Below are 23,931 nucleotides of genomic sequence, written 5' to 3'. Positions count from 1 at the left end.
AATTCAAACATGGTGGTGACTGCTTGTTGTTTAGTGGTCTTATTGCCCTTTTTTTGATTTCTCCTCCATTGACTCCCACACACAAATTACGTCCGCCTCATACGGTATTTGCCACATCCAGTTTAAGTGACAGGGCGGTCGAAACATTTTTCTCAGCCTGGGATGACCCTCACTGCGGTGGTCTGCACCTCACGGAGGCGAGGGACTCCCCAGGGTGATGCTTTCACGCCCGAATATGCAAACTGTGTGTGCGATACTAGCGATTCCTTGAACTATACTTTTCAATCGTTCTGTGAAATCACGACTCTTTCCCATTTGTAATGACTAGAAATGATGGAAAGGGAAATTTGTCCGACTGCCGCGAATATGAAGGGGCACACCCCATTGCACTTGATTTTCTTATCTGGATGCAGGAGCCAATCAGATTGCAATGGGGTGTGTCCTGCCGAGAACTCCAGTGGGATTCATATAGTTCTTTCGAGAAGATAAAGAATACTTTAGGATTGTCTACTTCTTTAATCACATGAGCCAATCATGGACCAAGTTAGCATTAGCCCTAAGTTAACTGACTTGTGTACATGTCTAATTCATGTGGAAAAAAGTCAACTGGGTGTGGCATAAAACAAAGTCACCCGTATCTCACGGCACCGCCGTACCGGTTTTGTTTCTTTGCATGTAAATCAAGAGATCATGTTTTAGCTACAACGCTCACAAAGACCTCCCTCAAGTGTTCCACATCGTTGCGTGCCTTTTCAAGCCTCATATCCACGCATCCTCGATTTTAAAACTCAACCGTTGCCATCAACCCTTTGCAGCTTCTTAACACTGAAGACAAACATAAAAAAAGAAACAAAAAGCAATCATAACAATAACAATAAATATTGCAACCAAGTAATAACGTCCCAGCCCTTAGAATGAAGGAGTTACCAAATATTTTGTTTCTCACAGTTGAATCTTACGCACCTCCACCCAAGCGGTTCCTGCCCATCGTCTTAATTCTATTCGAGCAGTTTAATTAAGCATTGATGTAATTAGTTTTTGGAGAACAGTCAAACATTTTAATGGACTTAGTGATCTATTGGGGATGAATGGTCAAACATGGCAACCTGAAGATCTACTTAGCAATTTAATTAAGGTCTAAAACACTTCCGCCGGGTGCCAAAGTGGCGTTTCAACAATTACCGGCTTGGAACAAAAGTAACAACAATGGCAATATTAACTCATTCACTGCCAGACAATGTGCAAAAATGTGTCCACTTCAGTACTAGAGTTTTTGTCAGTGTTACTGAAATTGCCGAACCCACAGAATATCGAGTTTTGGGACTACATCAACATTCAATGCAGCGTAAGAAACCTTAGACTCTCTTCTTTCATCAGAAATAAACGAGTTAATTATTAAATTGTATGGTTCTGGAGTTATTTGGTCTTGAAATGAGAGCAGCTGCCCAAAATACAATGCAATACATACATATCGGTTTGTATAGCGCTTTAACAATAGCTGAAGCTGGAACAAAGCGCTAACATGGAAAAAAAGGGAAATGATGTCCCTTTGTGAAAGGAAAACATATTGCCAGAGGCCATGGACAGCGCTTTATTGGCACGCAAGCAAGACGGTAATGTGTCCTTGAGAGTTTTGAAAGGCGCTTAGAAATAAAATGTATTATTATTATAAAAAAACACAACCCGAAGAAATTCAGGAATGGCGCGCCACATCATATTATCAATTCCTGAATAAATTCATCAATGGCAGTGAATGAGTTAAATGGGTTTGTTGAATTGAAAGTTTATGGTCTTTATTCAGTCCTCCCTGAGGAGAAGATAGTTATTTGCATACAAACATTATTTTTGGTGTCATAATTTCCCAACATTAGTGGATCATTTACATTATTTAGAGTGGTTTTCATTTGGTGTGCGTGTGTGTGTGTGTGTGCGTGTGCGTGCGTGCATGTGTTTGTGTATGAATGCGTGTCTGTGCGTGTGTCAGTGTGTTTTTTTAGGATTGACAGGTAATGATCAACATCATGAATGATTATGAGTGAAAATTGAGTACATGTCACAAATTAATCAAATCACACCAGTGCTAAGATATAACACGCACACACACGCACACACAAGCACACACACACATACACACACACACACAAACACGCAGGGCTTCTGAAAAAGTTGATGACATACACCTGTTATGACCAATGCCAGGAAGACGCAGCTGCTGGACAGACTTCAGGGAAAGAACCCCCCCCCCCCTCCTCCCTCCAGTGCTTATTGGCAAGATGAAGGCCACACCTCTTAATGGAGTTATTGCTTCCCAAATTATACTCGCGCAGGGGTTGGGACGTGAAGGGAGATGCGGAGGTTGTTCTCTTGGATGTCAGACCCTGTTTGGGCGTCCTCCAGGGGTCCACCCTCATCCCACCCCCATTTCTCACAGCGCTAGGACGACAAGGTTTTGGTTTTGCTTTGAGGGTCTTTCTTGCCATTCTGGTGCACAGGCGAGTCACTGGAGGTCTTGGGCGTTTTCCGAGGTGGACTCTGTTCAGCGATGTCATGGAGAGATGGCTCTCTGTACATGGCCACTGTATTTAGGGAGTAAGAAAAACAACACTTCAGATGAATTATATTGAAATTTCCCAACACTGAATTATATTATTTTCTTCACTTTTCTCTTAGTTGCTATGCTTCCAACAAGTGGATGATTGTTTTTTTTTTTGTCAGGGTGTTTAGAATATATTGTTTTTTTTTATCTTTTCACCCCCCCCCCAACCCCTTTCATATTTGCTGCAGAAGATTGCAAATTTCCCCATTGTGGGACTATGAAAGGCTTTCTGATTCTGATTCTGATCATTTCCCCCTTTTCAGAATTATTAGTGCACGTATTATCTGGTGTATTTTAAAGAGTTTTGGACAAATAAATAAATAAAAATAATCAGTCAATCAAATCAATCGATCAACCTACCAATCAATCAATCAATCAATCAATCAATCAATCAATCAATCAATCAATCAATCAATCAATCGAAAATAAACTAAGCATAAATTCTAACTGATTTTGAAATATTTAATTTTGACTATTTCAAAATCAGTATGAATGTATTGTTGATGAGCCATACAATGAAACTCTGGAAAAGAGTAGTTGAAGCTAGACTAAGAGCGAAGTGAACATTTGTGAGCATCAGTATGGCTTCATGCCAAAAAAAGAGTACGACATATGCAGTGTTTGCTTTAAGAATGCTGATAGAGAAGTACAGAGAAGGTCAGAAGGAATTGCATTGTGTCTTTGTAGATCTGGAGAAAGCATAGGATGGTGCCCAGAGAAGATCTGTGGTATTGTATGAGGAAGTCTGGAGTGACAGAAATGTCAGAGCGGTGCAAGACGTGTATCATGACTGCAAGACAGTTGTGAGGTGTGCTGTCGGTGTGACTGAGGAATTCAAGGTGGAGGTGGGACTCCACCAGGGGTTTGCTATGGTGTGGACAGGTTGACAGACGATGTTAGACAACAATCTCCTTGGAGTATGATGTTTGCAGATGACATTGTGATCTGTAGCGAGAACGGGGAACAGGTGGCGGAGAAACTAGAGATGTGGAGATATGCCCTGGAAAGGAGAGGAATGAAGATCAGTCGCAGGCAGGCTGGAGCAGCTGGAGAAAAATGTCAGGTGTGATATAAGGGTTTCAGCTAGGATGAAAGGAAAAATGTATAAAACAGTGGTGAGGCCAGCCATGATGTTTGGACTGGAGACAGTGCCACTGAAGAAAAGACAGGAAGCAGAGCTGGAGGTAGCAGAGCTGAAGATGTTGAGGTTTTCTTTGGGAGTGACCAGGTTGGATAGGATCAGGAATGAGTACATGAGAGGGACAACCGACGTCTCCGGACTAGTTGTGTCCATAATTTGTAAAATCGCTTCAAATGACTTCTACTGAGCGTATTTTACAAAGATTCCACCGCATATAGCTATATTTTACGTTTTAAGACTTGCGCTGAATATTCCGGAAGTCTTGTTTTTGAGTTGGTGACGAGTCCTCACCCTACGTCACTGAAGGAACGCCCCTGACTGAGAAAGGACATACCTTGCATCACCTCAATGCATTTTGCGGGACTTTGTTTGGTCTGAAAACTTCGTGTTGATCCGCGTTGATGGCGAAATTAGAAGGAAAACACATAAATAATGCGATGGTGAATCTCCAGTGTATTTGACATTCGCTGACAAAACTTCAGAGGAGATAATTTCCACGGAGCTTTGTCGCCATCTTCTGCCTTTTTTGTGTACTGTGAGTACTAAAGAGTTTGTCAGTGCATTTCTCTCCAGATGCATCAAAATGACCGAATTACAATCGATTAATCGATTACAAACATGTATGCTTTCCTCTTCAGAACTATTTGAATCATATTCATAACTGGATGAGTAACAAGAAAGCAACTTTTCCGAATATGAAGCCATTGTTTTGATTCTCGAGCAAGGCAAGACGTCTTGGCATGACACCATGAAAATGGGGGTGGGACCTTCTGAAACTGGCCACTTCCGTTTTCAAATTGAAGTACTTTTTAAACACTTTAAGTCATTTTTATTGGTGTTTTGCATTTGACTAAAAATATCATACTGCGTGTTTTGGGCATTTTAGATGCTATAAAACGTTTTTCTGATGTCAGTTAGGAAACAAAAAAGTTATGTCGGTTGTCCTTTAAACAAGGGATGTTGTTCATATAATTATAGTTATTTCAGTTAGTTTCACAGTGTGTTTTATTGAAAATGTAAATAGCTGATATTTTGTGATCGTGTTGCTGAGTTCTCAAAATAAATGTTACGTGAGTGGCGATACGAAGCGCTAGATTCGTCCCCACTGAAGGGCTCGACAAAACGCACAATCAATATGGCGAGCTCGCTGCTATCGATCTACCTTCAATGAGTTTGGGTAGAAAATGTGCGGCGCCCTTCGTCTTCTTGACGCGGTTTCCCTTCATGACTTGGCCGTCCCGATTAATGCCGATGTACCAGGACCGGCCCGACTGCGTCTGTCTGTACAGGATGGACGAGTAGGTGACGTAGTAGTTCTCAAACACGCACTCTTTGAACTTGCACTCTGGCGTGAAGTGCTCCTGGAAGACACACACGCGAAGGTGATAAGGAGGAAGAATAACACATTTGCGATATTTGGAACTGGAGGGGGGGGGGGGGGGGGGGGGAATGAAGCCCACATTTTACGATGACAGGCTTACGAGACTGGGATAGTGATCGTCTTCTTCTTTTCCTTTCGGCTTTTCCCTTCAAGGGGTCGCCACAGCAAATCAGTGTCCTCCATCTTTAGAGGTTTGATCCGCATGTTTGTTTTGGCCAAGCTTTTACGTCGGATGCCCTTCCTGACACAACCCTCTGTATTTATCCGGGCTTGGGACCGGCACAAGAAGACATATGTCCCTTTGTGGCTACAGAACAAGCAACTGACTCAGTAAAAGGCTCCCAAACACAAAATGGTAATCGGCACAGCAACATTCAAAAAAGCAAAAACTATACTCACCATTTGATGGGATTCCATTATTTATTTACAGGGGTTTACTTGGTCGTAACAAACAACAATGGACTAAGCACCCCCCGCCACCTCTTTAGGTTGCTATGGACGGTCCAGTGACCCCGTTATCGGTCCTTGAGTACATACACAGACATTTTCACACTTGTATCCGGCAATACGTCAACACTGGGACATCCAGCGGACTCCCCCTTTCAATCCCCCCTTCAACTCTTCCTCCTCCTGCAGCTCCCATGTTTTTCCCTCTCCACGCCACATTCCGCATCTCCTTGTTGCCCCCCCCCACCCCGTTTGCATCCCTCTGTCATGTTGTAACCTTGTCAGGGAACAAACCAATTTGCAGGATTGATTTGGAGCCTTGATGTGACGGGTGAGCAGAAAAGGCCTGAATAAGGATTTTGCTCTCTCTTTCTCTCTCTCTCTCTCTCTGTCTGTCTCTCGCTCAATCCCATTCCTTCAGACAGACATCTAATGCTAAAGCGATAATTTTACCTAGTTCATCATCAATTGTGTTCTGTTTAGCTGGCTTTGCATAAAGTGGTACAAGGAGCTCTGGGTTTGTTTTGTCATATTATTTGTTATTATTATTATTTTTTTCCTTATGTTACTTCTGGGTTGAGTGAACGCTTGCGCGTGTGGCTGCCGCTGCTCACCCACAGAAGACATATCCTGTGACTGTAAAGTGTCCTTGAGAGTTTTGAAAGCCGCTTATAAGTGACATGTATTATTATAATATAAAGCGAAATGTCCACCTTTGGACAGTCACACACACACAAAAAACTGTCCACCCCATTTTGCCAACAAAATGGGGACTAGAAAACTGAGACTAGCATACTGGCGTAGATATTCATCACAGCCTCAGCACATCGACCTCACACACACTCAAGTTGGCCGTCAGTTGTGCTACTTTGTGTGACAACGCGCTCATTAAGGAGTTGCATAATTCACGGCGTACGCAGACGGGGGTCAGACCCGCAGGTTTTACTCTGATGTGCCGTCACGCCGATTCTCATCATTTCAAGGGTACGTAGGTCACCCCTCGTCACCTTGAGCGTCGCCCAAATGAAATGAAGACATCCTGAACTAGCTGCAAGTCCTCGACCTTTCAATAGAGGGTGCTTTAAACACACAGTCACTTTGGATCCGGCTTGTTTTTGTGCGAGGCTGACTGCAGCAAAGCGCGGAGGTGTTTACCGAGGCATCTCCCTTAACTTGCACCTGTTTGTGAGGCCGTGTGGCTGGGCCTGGCAACCACACGAGAGGGGATGGCGAGAAAAAGAAAGGAGACAAAATAATTTTGCGTGAGGACTTCTGCGCATTCTGAGCATTCGACCTTTGCAAAAGTGTCAATCAGAATTAGGCAGAGAAAAAAAACTAAAATTGGAAGTTGCAGAATAATGAAAACAGCTGGATATGTACATGATGGCCAAGACACAGAGTGGGGAGCGTGTTTGTCCGATTCTCACATTATCTCACATCCATCCATTTTACGTACCGCTATACAGTGAGACCTCAACTTACGAACGCCTTATAATACGAATTTTTTATCATACGAACGTCAAATTTATGAAAATTAAGCCTTATAATACGTACTATTTTCATAATACACACCCACCACGGCCGGTCCATCAAGCACACGATCTTCGGATCTGGCGAAAGTGATCTTCGACAGAAGCACGACCGAACAGCGCGGCGCTACGTTCCATACCACTTCTTATTGAATGCACACGTCGATCGCCTACTTGGAGCTTTTTGCTGATAATTTTACTATTATGGGACCGGAAAATAAACACCACAGGCTCGTGTTCAGCCTCAGTTCAAATGTGGTGCGTTACTATGAATAAATTGAAGAAACTACCAGCCGTACACGTCTACTCTGCTCTGTTTATTTGTCATCCAAGACTTGGGGTGCGTTCAGGTTCGAGAATAGCGCACGATTTTTTAAGACTCTATGCTGTTTGGAAAGCATTGTCTAACTGAATGAGCGGTGACAAACACTTATCAACGTTTTTGTGTTGCTACACTTGAACGCACCCCTCTGTCAAGTTGCGATAGAGTGATTGTGATTGGCTAAACGGTAGAGTCATGTGTCATGGTAAGCCAATCAGAGCTGTTTTCACACACACCGGAACAGCGTGTCAATAGTCACGCTAAATTGTCACATGCGAGTTGACAGGTCGGGCGTGGCCTACGTTCGCGACACTTCATTTCATTGTCGTTCTGCAATTTCATTTCATTTCAACTCACCAGTGACATGATTACGATAAAAGTGCTTCGCTACGTCTTGTGCTCCAAGTGTTTGCTTTGCACGAGGTGATTGTTAGACGCGAGTGTGCCATTTTATTCGCCCCGCCCGCCTTCTTCTGTCGCATTTTATTCCGCGTCCATGGAATCACCGGACTCGCGCCTTTTGTTGTCATAAAATCTCTGCCAGCACCTACGGGACTCGAAGTGAATGCAGATGACATCGAGGAGCTTGTTGCTGACCATAATGAGGTCATCAACACAGAGAATTTGATTTGCCTTCAAGAGGACAAGCAGAAGCAGGCCATTCAACAGTTGATGTGCAGGCTTTTATTGAACAGTTCCATTCAGAAAAGGCTATAAGAATCATCAACATGATGAATGATAATGTGATGCCTCAGTTTCGTAAGACCTTACAAGTCAGAAAGCAACAGGTGTCAATTAAGAGCCATCAATGACCATCACAAATGTAAATAAAGTGACTTTATTATACAGTGCAGTGTATTTCTTTCATTACAATACAATATCACGTTTATTATATATAGGATAAGGTAGGTTGTGTGTAGTTTTAAGGCTTATTTAGTTGAAAAGTATATTTTATGGAAACCTGGGAACGGATTATTCCCATTTTCATGGTTTCCTATGGGAATTTTTTTTTCGAGATACACACTTTTCGCCTTACACACTCTGTCTGGGAACCAATTAAGTTCGTAAGTTGAGGTCTCACTGTATTCCTTATTAGGGCCGGGGGAGGCTGCTGGAGCCTATCTCAGCTGTCTTCGGGCACGAGGCGGGGATACCCTGAATTGGTTGCCAGCCAATCTCAGGGCACACAAAGACGTACAACAGTCACCCTCACACCTAGGGACAATTTGGAGTGGTCAATCTGCCTGCCATGCATGTTTTAGGAGTGTGGGAGGAAACCGGAGGACCCGGAGAAAACCCACCCGGGCCCAGGGAGAACATGCAAACTCCACATAGGGAGGCCGGTCCGGGACGCGAACCGACGACCTCTGAACTGTGAAGCCGGTGTGCTAATCACTCGACTACCGGGCCGCCTTCTCACATTTACACTTAAGCGCAATAGTCTTGGAGGATGGGCGCACAGCACTGGACCCCGACTGGGGTACCAGCCAGCCACCTCTCAGAGATAATATTTGAACCCCCCCTCACCCACCCCACCTCCCGACATTAGGATTTTTTCTTGGAGAATAAAAGTGAAAGAAAGGAGAGCAGAACAAAGGATGCTGACTCAAAGAAAAAGACACTCGCTGTTTGTGATTTGATGGCAGGGATTGGGGAGGAGGAAGGTCAGTGAGGAGCTAATCTATTCTCTTCATATACTGTGTGTGTGTGTGTGTGTGTGTGTGTGTGTGTATATATATATATATATATATATATATATATATATATATATATATATATATATATATATATATATATATATAGATAGATAGATAGATAGATAGATAGATAGATAGATAGATAGATAGATAGATAGATATTTTATTTTTTGGATCCTGAGGGCCAATCCCGAGTTCATTGTTGTTTGGGGTTTAATAACTTTTTCTCCCTATGGGGAGGATAGTGGAGGACCTGAAACCGGTCCGGCCCAATTACGTCTGCCTCCCTTTTTGTGTGTACCTGACATGTATCTTTGCTGAGGCCATGTGGTGGGAAGCCAAATTGACCAAGGGAGAACGTGTGCGTAGGACATCGGAGGGAGGGCGGGGTCCTGCTGTGTTAAACTGTATTATAAAGACACAGACACACACCAATACACATGCACACTCGCAGCAGAGCAGCCACACATCACTTCCCTCTTGTCTCTTTCCAGGAGGGTTTTCCACACCCCACGTTTAAGAAAATGGGGCAACAATGTCCTTAGCTGAGTGCTATTTATTTTTCTTTTTTTCCCCTAACAAAGGTTATTTCGTCCTGTTGGAGCAAGAACGTGTTTTGAATAATTTTCTGTGCCAGATGGGGTTGAACGATTTTGAAAAATTACCAAATAATTATATTTCCCTCAATTTTGTGATTATGATTTATCGTGCGACTATTTTTTTAAAAAGATTTCATCTTTCCCTTACAATGTGCAGAGGTCGTGAGTTCTCGGTCCGGCCTCCCTGTGTGGTCTTTGCATGTTCTCCCCGGGCCCGCGTGGATTTTCTCTGTGTACTCCGGTTTCCTCCCACGTTCCAAAAACATCCATGGCGGGCTGATTGAACACTCTGAATGGCCCTTAGGTGTGAGTATGACTGGGGATGATTGTTTGCTCTGTGTGACCCGTGATTGACTGGCAACAAGTTCAGGGTGTCCCTCGCCTAGTGCCTGAAGACGGTTGGGATAGGCTCCAGCACCCCCCGTGACCCTAATGAGGATTAAGCGGTCTGGAAAATGGATGGATCTTCCCCTTATTGTTATTATTTTTTGTGTACATGAATGATACATCAACTCTTATATATCCTGTAACCTGATAACATGAGAACAGCTGTCACTGAAAGGGTTAATCTATCTCCAATCAACAATTTCAGATGGATACTAAACTGTTTTGGTCCTGTTCGGTTTTGGTTACGCATCAATAAATTTTGAAGGGTGCAGAAAGTGATTTCGCAATTATGTATCCTCATAAATAATATCCGATTGTCAGTCTACTGTGTGTTGCTGCACTTTATGTAGTGAAATACCTGTTGCTTGATATCATCATCTAAAATGTGTCCGATAGCTCATTATTGGATTTGTCCATTATATGTTCGTATTAAGCAAGCAGAATGTTGAATGGCAGAGTTTTGGAGTTTGGCGTAATGCATACTTTTTAATATTTTTATGTTTATTTTGACAGTACTTCAACTTCAACACCATTTTTTTGACATGTGCTGTTTTTTGTAACTACTTTTTAATCAGCTTTTTATCTTGGTTATCAAAAAAAAATATTTTTCTTATTCTTCCTCAACAAAAAGGAGATCAGCATCGGTCCACTTTCTTGCAGTAGTTTGGATATTGAGTGTCCCAGTTGATCAGCAGGACACAGCACGTTTTAGCAGCGTAACCTTTCCCTTAATGAGGTTGCACTGCTCGGATGGTCACCCTTTTGCAGCCCGGACCGATCACTCCTCTTCCCGCATTGCAGAGGCGGCGCTCACTGAGGCTCTTTTGGATTCATTCTGGGGCGGGGGACAACACCACACTACTTTGCACATTTCACAGCCACATTGCCTCTCTGAGGTGAAAAATTGGGGGAAAATCCTCCCTCCTCAATTTCCTTCTTGCAGCTTTGCCCTCTATCTTTCATTTGGAGGCTTACGTTTGCAGAGAATAAGAGCAGAGCAGGTTATTTAAGGTTGGGACTGGAAACAAAACCACTACCCCTGACATATCCGGCTGCTCCCCTTTCCCTGTCATCTCGCAGGGATTTTCTCAAACTTTTTTTCCGCAGGGGTGCTTTCCCTGCATTGAAGAGAAGTGGGTCACTTTGTCTCTGTTAAAATAAAGCCTCATGTGCGGTTTCTCCGATATGCAAAATTGAACATCGTTAAAAATAAATAAATAAATGAATGAATGAATGAACGAATGAATAAATAAATACACAAAGAAACTTATCTATGAATAAATAAATAAATAAATAAATAAATAAATAAATAAATAACAATTGTACAGAATGTGGCCACAAAATGTGCCTTTTTTCTTATTTGGAGTGGTGGAGGAGGGGATTCACTCTGCTTAAAACTTGCAACTGGACAACGTCGGGTGGAGCATGTTCAAATGCTAATTTTAACTCATTCACTGCCAGACAGACAAAAATGTGTCCACTTCAGTGCCAGGGTTTTTGTCATTGTCACTCGAATTCCAGGCCCCATAGAATATTGAGTTTTAGTACTACATAAAGTCAAAGTCAGCTTTATTGTGAACTATGCTAATATGCATGACATACATTAAACTCTCTTCTTTCATCAGGAAAAAAAGTTAATTCCTAAATTATATGGGTCTGGAGTTATATGAGCTTGAAATGAAGGTGGCTGTCCAAAACACTGCAATACATACATACTGGTTTATATAGTCGTTTTACAACAGCTGAAGATGAACAAGGCACGCACATGGAAAAACTGGAAATGCTGCCCTCTTGTGGAAGGGAAAAACATAGCCAGAGGCCATGGCCAGGGAGTTGTCGGCACCCAAACAAGAAAAAAACAAATCCAAACAAATTTGGGAATGGCGCTCCACCTCATATTTTCAATTCCCGAATAAATTTGTGAATGGCAGTGAATGAGTTAAAAGCGCCATTTATTTACTCATGATGACTCTATTTGGAACAATGTAGTGAGATTGAATGCAATATCTGTTTTTTCACCGCGCCGATCTAATGAAGGTCCATACCGAAGTGTAGAGGTAGCCCTCGCTGTTCATGGCCACATAGAGCCCTGTCTTGGTGCTTTGGATCGCCACGATGCGAAGACCCACAGGAATCAAGTTGAACTGCACTGTTGAAAAAAACAAAGACAAAAATGCAAAGAATCAAATACAATACAATACAATGCATTTGGATTTACATAGCGCTTTAACAACAGCCGAAGCTGTAACAAAGCGCTTAACATGGCCAGCAACTGTCACCATTGAGAGAAATTGGAGGGAGGATTGGATCAAGAGGAATGGACACATGGCCAAAGCACTTTTGAGTGCATCGAATGACATAAAATCTGTATTTTTGCTTCTTCAAAGGCAACCTTGGGGCATGCCTTTTGTCATCGACCTCAATTCATATGCGTGCATTCTCAAGTTGATGGATGAATGAAGGACTTTTTTTTTACACTGGAAATGAAAAATGTCACACTAGCAAGTTTCCAATCAATTTCACGTCCAGGGTTATATCGGCATCTCGGATGGAGGCAGAAAGTCAATCGTGGCTGCGATGGCGAGAAGAAAAGTTTGGCAGTTGGCGCAAAGTGACTGTTGAAGTTGCGTTGCGGGAAACACATCCATTTTTTCACCATTCACAGAAAGAGAGCGCCTCGTTGTGGTCACGTCGTCTATGTTTGGAACATGGAGCCCCTCACCCATCGCGCGTGGCTCCTCCTTGTCTTTCCGGAGGGGCTCTGCTTCTGTTTGCCTCATCGATTTCTGCATCTCGCAAATGAGCCAAGTGTCACAATGGGAGGACAAATAGAGGGGAGAGCGTGTGGATGGGGGAGATCCAATGGTGGGGGGATCCAAGCTTTCTTTGTACTGTAGCATCTTGCCTGCCTTTCAAGTGCTGCTTTGACCTTCGCTGGGCCCTCCGACGTCTTCGCCTCCATAACTGACAACGAGTTCACTTTACTCCACAGCCCCTGATAAATAAGGCCTTGCTATCACATCCATCATCATCATCATCACTATTGCTGGATAACGCACTGTTCTTCCCATTTTATTCAAATCAACTTTGAAAAAAGAAATCACAAAACAGCATGAAATAAGGCGGAAATAAAAAAGTTCTTGTTTACTTGGTCGTCCCCCCGTGGAGAGAAAATGAGAGGGACGGGAGGAAGGTGTTGCCAAATCAATCCTGCAAGTCAATTTGAAGCCTGGAGATCATAGAGACAATAAATAAGCAAGGAGAACGTGGAGCTAGATTGGATGCGGGGGGAAGGGGGAGAGAGGCGAAGGGACGGTGTTGGTGGTGACAGCGGGACACAAAGTTAAGCGATGCAAATGGCAGGATTGTGCGACCTTGCCGCTGCATTGTGCTGCACCTCCGAGTCATACAACTGGAATACAATGGTGATACAGGGACTGTGGTACCTTGAGAGAAACTGTTTAATTTACTGATCAAAGTCCGTTAGCTTAATGCTAACAAGTGATAGCAAACAACTTGAGGTGCACTTCTAACTAGCCTTAGGTTGTTGCTAGCTAGCTACTTCATAAGGTCCTGACCACCCGCGCTGTTGGCGTGAGCTTTTTAAAAGCAGCAAGCATGGTTATCACGGTTTGCAAGATGATGATGGTGGGTGATCCCAAAAAAGCAGGCAGGAAGGAGCAGCAGGGTGTATTTGACAAATTGTATTAAAATAAAGTAATCTTCTTCTTTTTTCTTTTCCTTTCGGCTTTTCCCTTCAAGGGGTCGCCACAGCAAATCAGTTTCCTCCATCTTTAGAGGTTTGATCCGCATGTTTTTTTTGGCCAAGCTTTTACGTCGGATGCCCTTCCTGACACAACCCTCTGTATTTATTCGGGCTTGGGACCGGAACAAGAAGACTTATGTCTCTTTGTGGCTACAGAACAAGCAACTCGCTCAGTAAAAGACTCCCAAAAACAAAATGGTCATCGGCACAGCAACATTGAAAGAAGCAAACACTATACTTACCATTTGATGACAATGCTCTAATCTTACCGTGAAATGGGCATCTCTTTCCCTACATTCCATCATAAACAGAACTTCAAAGTTCTTAAAGCACACATAAGCGAAAAACTGCTAACTTAACACAACAAAAGTAGCACACAGAAAGATAATTATGGCAGGGAATGAGTTAAAATGATGTTTTTTGTTACTGAGCTGGATCTCCAACACTTTCAGGAACAAAATCTCAAACATCAAAGTCATCATAAGTACAAAGTAACAAAGAAAACCATGAGTGAATAATAATAATTATTGGATTGGATTGGATTTGCCTTTATTAGTCTCGCAGTGGAGAAATTTACATTTCACAGCAGCAAAGTTATGCCTCTTCCTCCAAGGAGAAGGCGGAAGTATACGCCGAAACAGGTCAGGTATTTGAACACCTAAAATACACTGTCTGTAAGAAAAGAATCTGTTTTCTTTTGTTACTTTGTGTTGTTGTGCGTCGTGTGGAACGGATACGGATTGTTTTTCAGCATTTTTGGCCAGGACATTCATTAAGGAGGAGACTGTGCTGAGTGGTTGCGCCTTTTCAGCAGCATGAACATGCCAGTACTGTTTTTCAATTGGAGGAATGTCAGTGCCACTTGACTATCATTGCTGGACAGCTCTGGGGCTATTGTGCTTTTTGCACCTGTAATGGGCAGCATCTTTCCAGCCCCACTTTGTTCAGCGGAAAGGTCGGTGCTGTTGGACAGTCTGCGGCTGCATGTATGCATGGTTTGAGGAGCCCACGATAAGGAGCGTCAGCGCAGAGCGCCGATGCGTATGTGGAACTGTCGCGACTTGGAATTGAAGCGGATTCACGTGGGACAGGGATGTGAGACAATCTCTTTTCGATAATGGATGCTACAGCTGCGTGTTTGCTTTCAACATTTAACTTGTAGTCGACGTGCACATTCCACTATGATGTACCTGATCCACTGGTGAACAGATGCTTTGATCCTCTCCTCTTTCATCTGGAACTGCTTCGTGTAACAAAGAGAGTACAGAAATGCTTAAGAATGAATGACTCTGTGTCTTTGTGTTGTCATGCTATTTGTTATTTCGTTTTTTTTGTTCTTTTGACTTCAAGACGGCGCCACAAGAGTGGCTGCCTTTCCAGCAGGTCCTGTATTTTGTTTTTCTACTTTGATTCCTTTCATAACTTTGCTGCTGTGAAATATACATTTCTCCACTGCGAGACTAATAAAGGCAAATCCAATCCAATCCATTTCTAAGCGCGTTTCAAAACTCTCAAGGTCACTTTACAGTCACAGGATAATTTTTTTTCTGTGGGTGAGCAGCGGCGGCCACACGCGCCAGCGTTCACTCAACCCCGAAGTAACTCAAATAAATAGCAAGCTAGCTAGCGAATAGATAGCTAATAGCTTGCAAATAGATAGCCATTAGCTAGCAAATAGATAGCTAATAGCTAGCGAAACTCTGCCAAGATGAAACGAACCTGACAGGGTGAATCAAACACAGACAATGACCCGACAACGAATGGTCCTGCCGGGAGTCCTTTTAACTGCCAATGTGTTGATTAGGTCCAAAATATTATTATATTCAAAAGTATAATGTGTCGTGTACAGTTGTATTTTCCCCGATTAAAACCACATGGCAATAATTTTTGCTGGTATTTTTGGAAATCTGGATTTAATTGCTATTCCATTATTTCTTTTGGAAAAAATGATGTGAGATTCCATGTTTGGAGTTGAACTACTGTACTGTATTTGATGACATGAGACACACCATCTCTCTCATTTCACTTCTTGTCTTGTGCTATTGCTCAAGCGCTCGCTCTCAAGATCCTCGCCTTGTTCTTCGCAGTTCTCCAAGCCTTTTATTCCTCTTTTCTTGCTGAATGATATCAAGCATGGGGGAAAGTCAGACAAAGAGTCTCAGATGGAATGGTTTTGGAGGGGTAGGCAAGAAGGGAGAGCAAGCGCGACATGGTCCAGAGCAAAGACGCAGATAAATAACATTTCCTTCCAACAGCGGAAGATGCTAATTAAAGAGGATAAAAGTCAGAGGATAACGCAGCTCCTTGTGGCTTTCTGATCTACACGCTGAGAGTCAATATGGCTTGCATCACCCGAATCTCACTTTCCTCTCTTCTCTTTTCTATTTTTCTCATTTTGTCTTGCGGGATTGTCAACTCGCCTCTTCCCTCCTGCAACAGATTCGTTTCGGGTCAAATGAAGTGGAAGGCTTAATTGGTCTTGAAAAACATTTGGAATGGGATTATAGTTGTATCTACATGTTGCCATCGGTTAAACGTGGTATCTGGTGGAAAGCACAACCTAGGCCTCCTCAGCCTTCGTGCGCAAATACGAACATTTCAACCGAAAAAACTCAACCCGGTAATGCAAGGACAACACAGGTGAACCCACTCCTCAGCTCAAGACTCGGCTGTGTTCCTGCATCTCAAATCCAAAAAAAGTGACGTATTCTGAACCAAAGATGGCTTACAAAGTAGTTCTAAATCGCAACATGTTACTTTAATTGAGGTCATCTGACGACAGTCACTTTGCAAAGTGTGACTGGATGAGGTCCTCACAATGAATGATTTTGTTTATAAATCAGTGCCCATTATTTTGTCCGAATAAGGCCAAAATATAATGACTTAAAAACATTGATGTGAAGTTTAGAAAGACTACGCCATCAGTTGTATGGTGGGTGGACAAGTGGTTAGAAAGTCGGGCTCACAGCGCAGAGTTGTAGGCACTTCTGTGTGAGTTTGTATGCTCGCCCTGTGTCTGCGTGGGTTTTCTCAGGATACTCCCACAAAACATGCATGTGAGGCTGAGGTGTGAATGTAAGCACAGTGGTTGTTTATCTCTGTGTGCACTGCGATTGTCTGGCAACCGTTTCAGAGTGTACCCTGCGTACTGTCCGAAGATGGCTGGTTTTGCTCACCCACAACCCTTGAGAAGATAAAGCGGTTAAGAAATTGGATGAATAGAAAGGTATATCCATCCATTTTCAGATCTGCTTCATCCTCACAAGTGACGTCGGTCACTGAGGTTTGAAGGTGTGGCAACAATGTTGTATACAGAGAAGACAGATGTGTGAAAAGGATGGAGCAAGCAGGTTGAAACATCTACTGAGACAACCAAATCGGTCTAGCTGTGATCTCTTCAACATAATGAAATTGAAATGACCGACATGAACGACAATGTCTAGGACATATTTCGTCTAAAATCCATATATTCTACTCTGTCATTATTAATATTGAAATAATTTAAGGAGATTTCAAGAACTCTGCTTGTTTCTGCATTCTGTCGATGTTTTTATTGTCTCTATACGGATTCCTCTCTGGAAGGGTGATACTGTCCCTAGGAGCCTATTTGTCCATGTCTCGCCTGTACCAAGCAGTCCATGAGCTTTTGTGATAAATAGGGCCCGACAGGTGGCCCCGTGTTTTTAGCCCGGCAAGACGGAATTGCCCATGTCACGGTCAGACGGCGGCACGATACAAAGCCAAACCATTTCAAGTCTGATCTTTGCAGAGTGTTGATCGAGTCACTCTGGCGGCATCAGTGTCTTCATAACTCTTGTCGTCGGCGCCAGTCTAACCTTGAACAGCCATTTTAAAAAAACATTGAAGACTCATTGATGAGATATCAGATGTCCGTGAAAGGCATATTTTACTGTCTCTTTTACTTCCGTGGGGTTGTTCAAGGTGACCGCTCGGCGGATTTCAAATTTAAAGCAAACAAAGTCTACGGTCAGGAAAATGACAGCCCGCCAATGGCCGTGTTACAAAAAAGTCCAAGCGGCGGCATACAGCGACGGGATTCTCACTTACAGAAGGAGCTGCCTTCGTCCTTTGTGCCTTCCAGGGTGCCGTCCGGCAGCATTTGAAGGTAGAACCCGTGGCGGCAGTACAGTCGCGTGACAATGCCCTTCAGCTGCGGCTCTGCGAAGCAAGCACATGAGGAAAGGGTTACACGGATGAATGTGCATAGGAAGGGAATCCAGAGTCCTGATATTTGCACTGGGAACTGGTCAAATAGTTAAGTCGCTGCGATGTGTGCGGCTGTGACCTTCTGCGGGATTACCGAGACGCCACGTTGTCGTTTGCTCTGCGCGGGGCGCGGTTCTCTCGCCACCGTGCCAATCGATCGCAGTATTATATATCCCAAAATATCCACAATGACCGTCTCCCTTTTTCTCATCAGTGTTTCCTGTCTTTACGGCTAATCCCACCATGTTTTAGCGGTTCAATATAAATGAATACAGCACACTGTGGTTGGATCCTCAATGGCCGGTTGAGGTTTTACGGCATACTATTTCAGAAGAAGCGTTGGGCTCAGTTATTTGGAATACGCTGAAGAGTCGGTAATGGTAATTTTTTTTCGAAGGGGGTTCACTTCATCTTGGAAGGTCCCGCTCATGTCGGGTTTCTGTTTTGCAGTGGGCCAATTTGCGGCCGAATTATAATCTTGTCCCTGTCCTCTGTAGTCCGAAGGCGCTGCAAACTAAAGAGCCGAAGACGGCGACTTAGTAGAAGTACCATTGCACAAATGTTCCTGCGTTCAACTTTTAATGAGGGGTATCAACTATGAATGAGAACAGAGAAATACAGGAGCAGCTGGCAGTTTGCCCCGAGTCGGCAGCAATCTTGTATGTGCGCATCTCCGTGCACGTGTGAGCCCTTCATCGAAACGTACCTCCATGTAAAAAACAAATACTCTCACCGTCTTGTTCAGCACATCTCTGTAAATCATTTACGCTGACAAAATGTAATCTATTCAACGCACCCGTTTCACATTGCTTTAAATGTCAACCCCATAATCGGGTAAAGAAATCGTCGACAAACAGAACGCCGGAGCCTCCAACTGGACGCCGGGGACCTAGGGAGAATAACCGACGTTCAGGAAAGCGTTGCAGCTAAAAGTTCATCCGTTCGTGGTCGGCTAGCCGGACGCAGAAGGTCAAACTGGAGTGTGTTAATCTGTAATATCCTGAGTGTTGATCCCAAATTAAGCCTCAAATCACATAGTCGGTCGGCCGTGTGCCGCTTAGCACATCTGTTTTGGCGTAACCTCAAAGCGGTGGGATGAGGCAGTTGATGACCTTCGGAATAGACAGTGAAATTGTAGTTTTGCTACGGTATTTCAAAGGCCATGACATTTTTTTTACATTTTGTATTCATTTACAAGTTCTTTTTACTGAACTGTATTCCAAAGCACCATTTTTTTTGTCCTGAAATCCATTTCAAGGGATATTAATTGAATCACCTCGCAGTTGTGGTGAGGGTATTAAACTCATCATGTATGTCATACTGACACTTAGTACTGCACAGATCTCCAAAACCATGACTAGTAATTACAAATAACATGGCACACATGAGAAATATTTGTCATACTTTATAAATTCTGTGTCATGGCTGATGTCAGCTGTTACCTCATTTCCGTTTTTTGAGTGTTTTTTTTTTAGCTTCGTTTTTTTTAGCGTGTCCTAACAACACATCTATGATCGTCTTTTAATGCTAGATAATTGCAATATATAATTTATGTTCACTGGCTGTTATCCCCCCGAATGCGGTTATCGACAGACTTTTGTGTGAACTGTACCGTACACCTGATGTTAGCAATGAGCATCTGCTTCTTTATCGTCTCAGTGTCAAACGCTTCACAGTACTACTTGTTTGCCTTCAGTGATTGCGTCACTTGTGAGAAGGGTATCTTGCTTGTCGCGAATAGCAGAGGAGTGTATTCGCACGATGCTGCTCCCGAATACGTTGGATAGAGCAGGTAGTCTAGCACTTCGCATGCGCGAGGGCTTCCTAGATGTTGGGTGGAACGCTACATGTCCTTTTGATGTTCTGTATTTTTAAAACTCAAACTTGGTCCTCCACTGTTTTTCACCGCCGTTGCTGTCGCAAAGGTCAACGTTGTTGACCAAAGAAGCTTTTTGGAGAAAGTCCTGCTTGACTGCAGCCACGACTTCTGACAAAACCACTTCCTGCCTCTCTTCCACAGTTAATAAGCTTGTTACTCCCTACTGACTCCAATATTCTCTCTCTCACTCTCCCGCTCGCTCACTCGTTTTCTCACCATAAGCACGATACGCCCCGGGCTATTAATCTGTGGATATATGGTATAGATTTTACAACCACTGATATTTCAACCCTCAGCATTTATGGCATCAAGTGGTAAACATGATGGAACATGTTGAGCCATGGTGACAGAAAACATGGTGACAGAAAACATTGAAGGAAAGAATGACGAGAGATCAGTTTGACTGAATGTGATCCAGGAGCTTTAAAATAAACTGTGTGTTGTACTTGATGCCCATGAGATCATCCGCCGCCTCACTTTGGCAAAAGCGTTTTTTTTTTAGTGTGATCAATTAAGGGGTCCTTGCGAATTATCGATAAAGTACGAGGCCACCTACGAGGTTACCCAATACACGCGAAAAGACAAACTTCGCTTCAAGCCGACTTTGGAGATCATTCAATGGGTGAAGTTTATGTGGAAAAAAAAAATATCTGAAAGAATTAAATAAGGCAAGCTGCATGCCCACAGCCCGGAGTCTTTGACAATGTTGTTATTTATCCACTTTGTAATAGGATTACGATGGACACATTGAACCGGGAGCCATTCTTTTAGATTTGCAATTCATCTTCGTCAGTCAGAGCGTGAGCAAGGACACTTTCCAAAATTTGTCTCCTTGCGTTTTGGAATGGTTGTGCGTTCCAATCGTGACACGATTTGAGCTGCAAACAAAAGACTCAATGACTTTGACTTAAGCGTTGGATTGTTTTTACTTGCGCCATTAAGGGATGCGAAACTTGAAGCTTGAGACTTGAGACGTGTGTCTGATTCCCACTTATGCCAATTACTCGAAAAGCCGACTGTCAAGAACTGCTAATTTAATAAGCGGTTGAAGCAAACCTCTCAAGGTAAATGGACTCAAGAAATTTCAAAAGTCATTTGAAAAAACTCCTGAAAAGATAAAGGCAAACATATAGACCACGAGGTCAAACTGTACCCAAAGAGTGAATGATGCAGAGCTTTAAAATGGGGCTTAATGATCGAGTCTGTGGGACAAAAGAAGCCACTGGAGACTAAAACGCCAGAGAGTGCATGTGGGGAGGAAGATAAGCAGACGGGATAAAGGGCCAGATAGAAGACATGATGAGAGAGAGAAGACAAAGGCGTACATCAAGCCATTGGTGACGGCAGTGGGAGTAGCGGTGGGGTGAGCGATGAAGTCTGGTGTGTGTAAATCGCCTAAATAACAAATGCAATGTCAGAGGAACTTGCTTCTGGAACTAAGATCCGAATTTGAGACACATTTCTGATCAGTTTCCAGAAGCAAAAGTTGCAAAAGGCAACAAAATGGTTTACTTGGCACTGAGTCAGGTTTGAGGGGAAGAGGAGGGATAGGGGTCACAGCTCAGCATTCTTGTTTCTTGCCCAATGAATCGGCGTTACTCTCCGAATGCCGTATCAGGATCTGCCCTTCCAGCTATCGCCGGGCTATAGAGGTTTCCCATCAATCAAATTGAAGATCATTTTTTCTTTCGAGGCAGCAGATATGGGCAAATAGAGTCAAAATGGATTTTGGGGCAGTTGCATGCGATTAGATAAGTACCGAACGGCTAGCGAAGGGGAGGATACGATATCTGCGCAAGGTGGCACGAGGGACATGAAGCCGAGGACGAGGATGCGAAGGGCGATGAAGGACGAGGAGGTGCGAGAGCAAGGCAATGATGATAGCGGTGCGGGGAGATCGATCACCTCGCCATTGTAATGAAGAGGAAGTCAATGAAGAGGAACCACAATTACCACCCACGCGCAGTTAACTCTCCCCTCTCCTCTCTGTATCGTTTTTTTCTGCCCCACCTTCTTTGGAAGCCTCCATCTTTCAGCTGTTTAATGCAGTGTTGTACATCTCCTCTTCATGCTAAGTGCACACCCCTACCAAGATGAATGGCAATATTCCTCCAGGAGCCATCAAGGGCCAAATACAAACCAATTTCCTATCCATAGATGCTCTCCAGATGACACTTGAAGTGTAAAAGTCCATCCGTCACCGGTCCAATAGACGCCGACAGAATGGTACAATAACCCTTTCTTTCATTCTAGACCAAGAGGGGACATCATCTGGAGTTTTCACTCTTTGGGTAATGACTAATTTCGGAAGAAACAGTCAGCTCAGGCGACCCGATAGTTGAGTGGTTAGCACGCCGACTTCACAGTGCAGAGGTCGTGAGTTCAAGACCCGGTCCGGCTTCTCTGTGTGGAGTTTTCTCTGAGTCCTCCGGTTTCCTCCAACATTCCAAGTGCTAATTGAAAACTCAAAAATTGTCCCTTGGTGTGAGAGCGAGTGGTTGTTTGTCTTTGTGTGCCCTGCAATTCGCTGGTACCCCGCCTAGTGCCCAAAGACGGCTGCGATTAGAGTCGTGGGGGAGCTCCAGCACCCCCACAACTCTAATGAGGAAGAAGTGGTACGGAAAATGGATGGATGGATGGACACTCAGCTCAACTCAGCTAAAATGAAGTTGAAAGATGAGGAGAGTAGAGGGGGAACTTGATTTACATTCCAAAGAGAGGGACTTTTCGCCGAAAAAAATGGAGGTGAGATGTCCAAGGGCCCCTGGAACCAAACACAATAACTTTCTTTTTGTTCAAGTTGAAGACGTTTCGTGGTTTCCAGGCTTTAATTTCTTCCTCACAGGATAAAAGTAGCCCCACAGTGAAAGTGTCCTTTTCGCACAGCAGTGAATGGAAATATCATACGTTCTTAAGATGAAAGCCAGGGACAGCAAATACAATACAACCAGCAAAGGTGCTAAAATTGAATGAACTCTCTCAGACACCATAAACCAGTGGACACTTAGAGAACCAAGGCTAACATCAAAGGTCCTGCCTGCCAGACAGGATCTGCAGCCAACAAAATTCCGTGCTCCACAGTATCAATCACTGCTGTTTGGTCCAACAAAACAACACACATATCTCCACTGTAATTAGCATGTCATTAAAAACTCACAGCAGGGTTGAATCATGACCCTATGAAACATCTGACTGGAAAACCGTGACATAATGGTCATTCAAAAACACGCAAGACGAAACATGTAGCAAATCTTATCGAACTTCTAACTTTGAGAACACATTTGTATTTAATTTTTAATCTGGTCAAACAACCTGCATTTTTTTCATGAATAAAATTTGGAGTTACACAGGGATTTTGCTGATATGAAAGATATGAGATGCCACTTTTTTGAAGAGCTCTTTGACGTAGAGAATGAGACTGCGATTGTACCTCATGTTTTGGCTGCTGAGTGCACACGTCGCTCACCTCCCGCCTCTCTTCTCCTTCCTGGTCTACCCTGCATAACACAATGCTGAGCCAGCACTTTTCCTCCTTCATGTTTCTCTCTCTCTCTCTCTCTCTCTCTCTCTCTCTCTCTCTCTCTCTCTCTCTCTCTCTCTCTCTCTCTCTCTCTCTCTCTCTCTCTCTCTCTCTCTCTTTCTTTCTCTCTCTCTCACATACACATTCACATACGCACATCCTCTCTCATTCTTCTCCATGCTTGCTCTGTCATGGCCTCTCTCAGATGTCACAGCTGTGGAACATGCTCACAATGCTAATCAGGCTACACACGCACACACACGCACACACACGCACGCGCGCATGCACACACACGCGCGCATGCACACACACACACACACACACACACACACACACACACACACACACACACACACACACACACACACACACACACACACACACACACACACACACACACACACACACACACACACGCGCGCACACACACACACACACAC

General features: G+C 43.6%; 1 protein-coding gene across 1 annotated transcript in view; it reads right to left on the bottom strand.

The window, feature by feature from the left end:
- Nucleotides 1–1,776: 1,776 nt before the first annotated feature.
- Nucleotides 1,777–23,931, bottom strand: part of fgf11a (fibroblast growth factor 11a) — a 39,469-nt gene continuing 17,314 nt past the window's right edge. Inside the window, exons 2-5 of the mRNA XM_088990539.1 lie at nt 17,934–18,044; nt 12,145–12,248; nt 4,900–5,098; nt 1,777–2,576 (exon numbers count right to left, since the gene is read on the bottom strand). Of these exons, the coding sequence (XP_088846665.1) occupies nt 2,434–2,576; nt 4,900–5,098; nt 12,145–12,248; nt 17,934–18,044 (557 nt within the window). The 3' untranslated portion in view covers nt 1,777–2,433. The remainder of the gene's footprint in view (nt 2,577–4,899; nt 5,099–12,144; nt 12,249–17,933; nt 18,045–23,931) is intronic.

The sequence above is a fragment of the Hippocampus bargibanti genome, linkage group LG02 (genome assembly GCF_051943395.1).
Source record: "Hippocampus bargibanti isolate YZ-2025 linkage group LG02, ASM5194339v1, whole genome shotgun sequence".
Classification (NCBI taxonomy): Eukaryota; Metazoa; Chordata; class Actinopteri; order Syngnathiformes; family Syngnathidae; genus Hippocampus; species Hippocampus bargibanti.
This window is presented reverse-complemented; position numbering and strand designations above follow the sequence as displayed.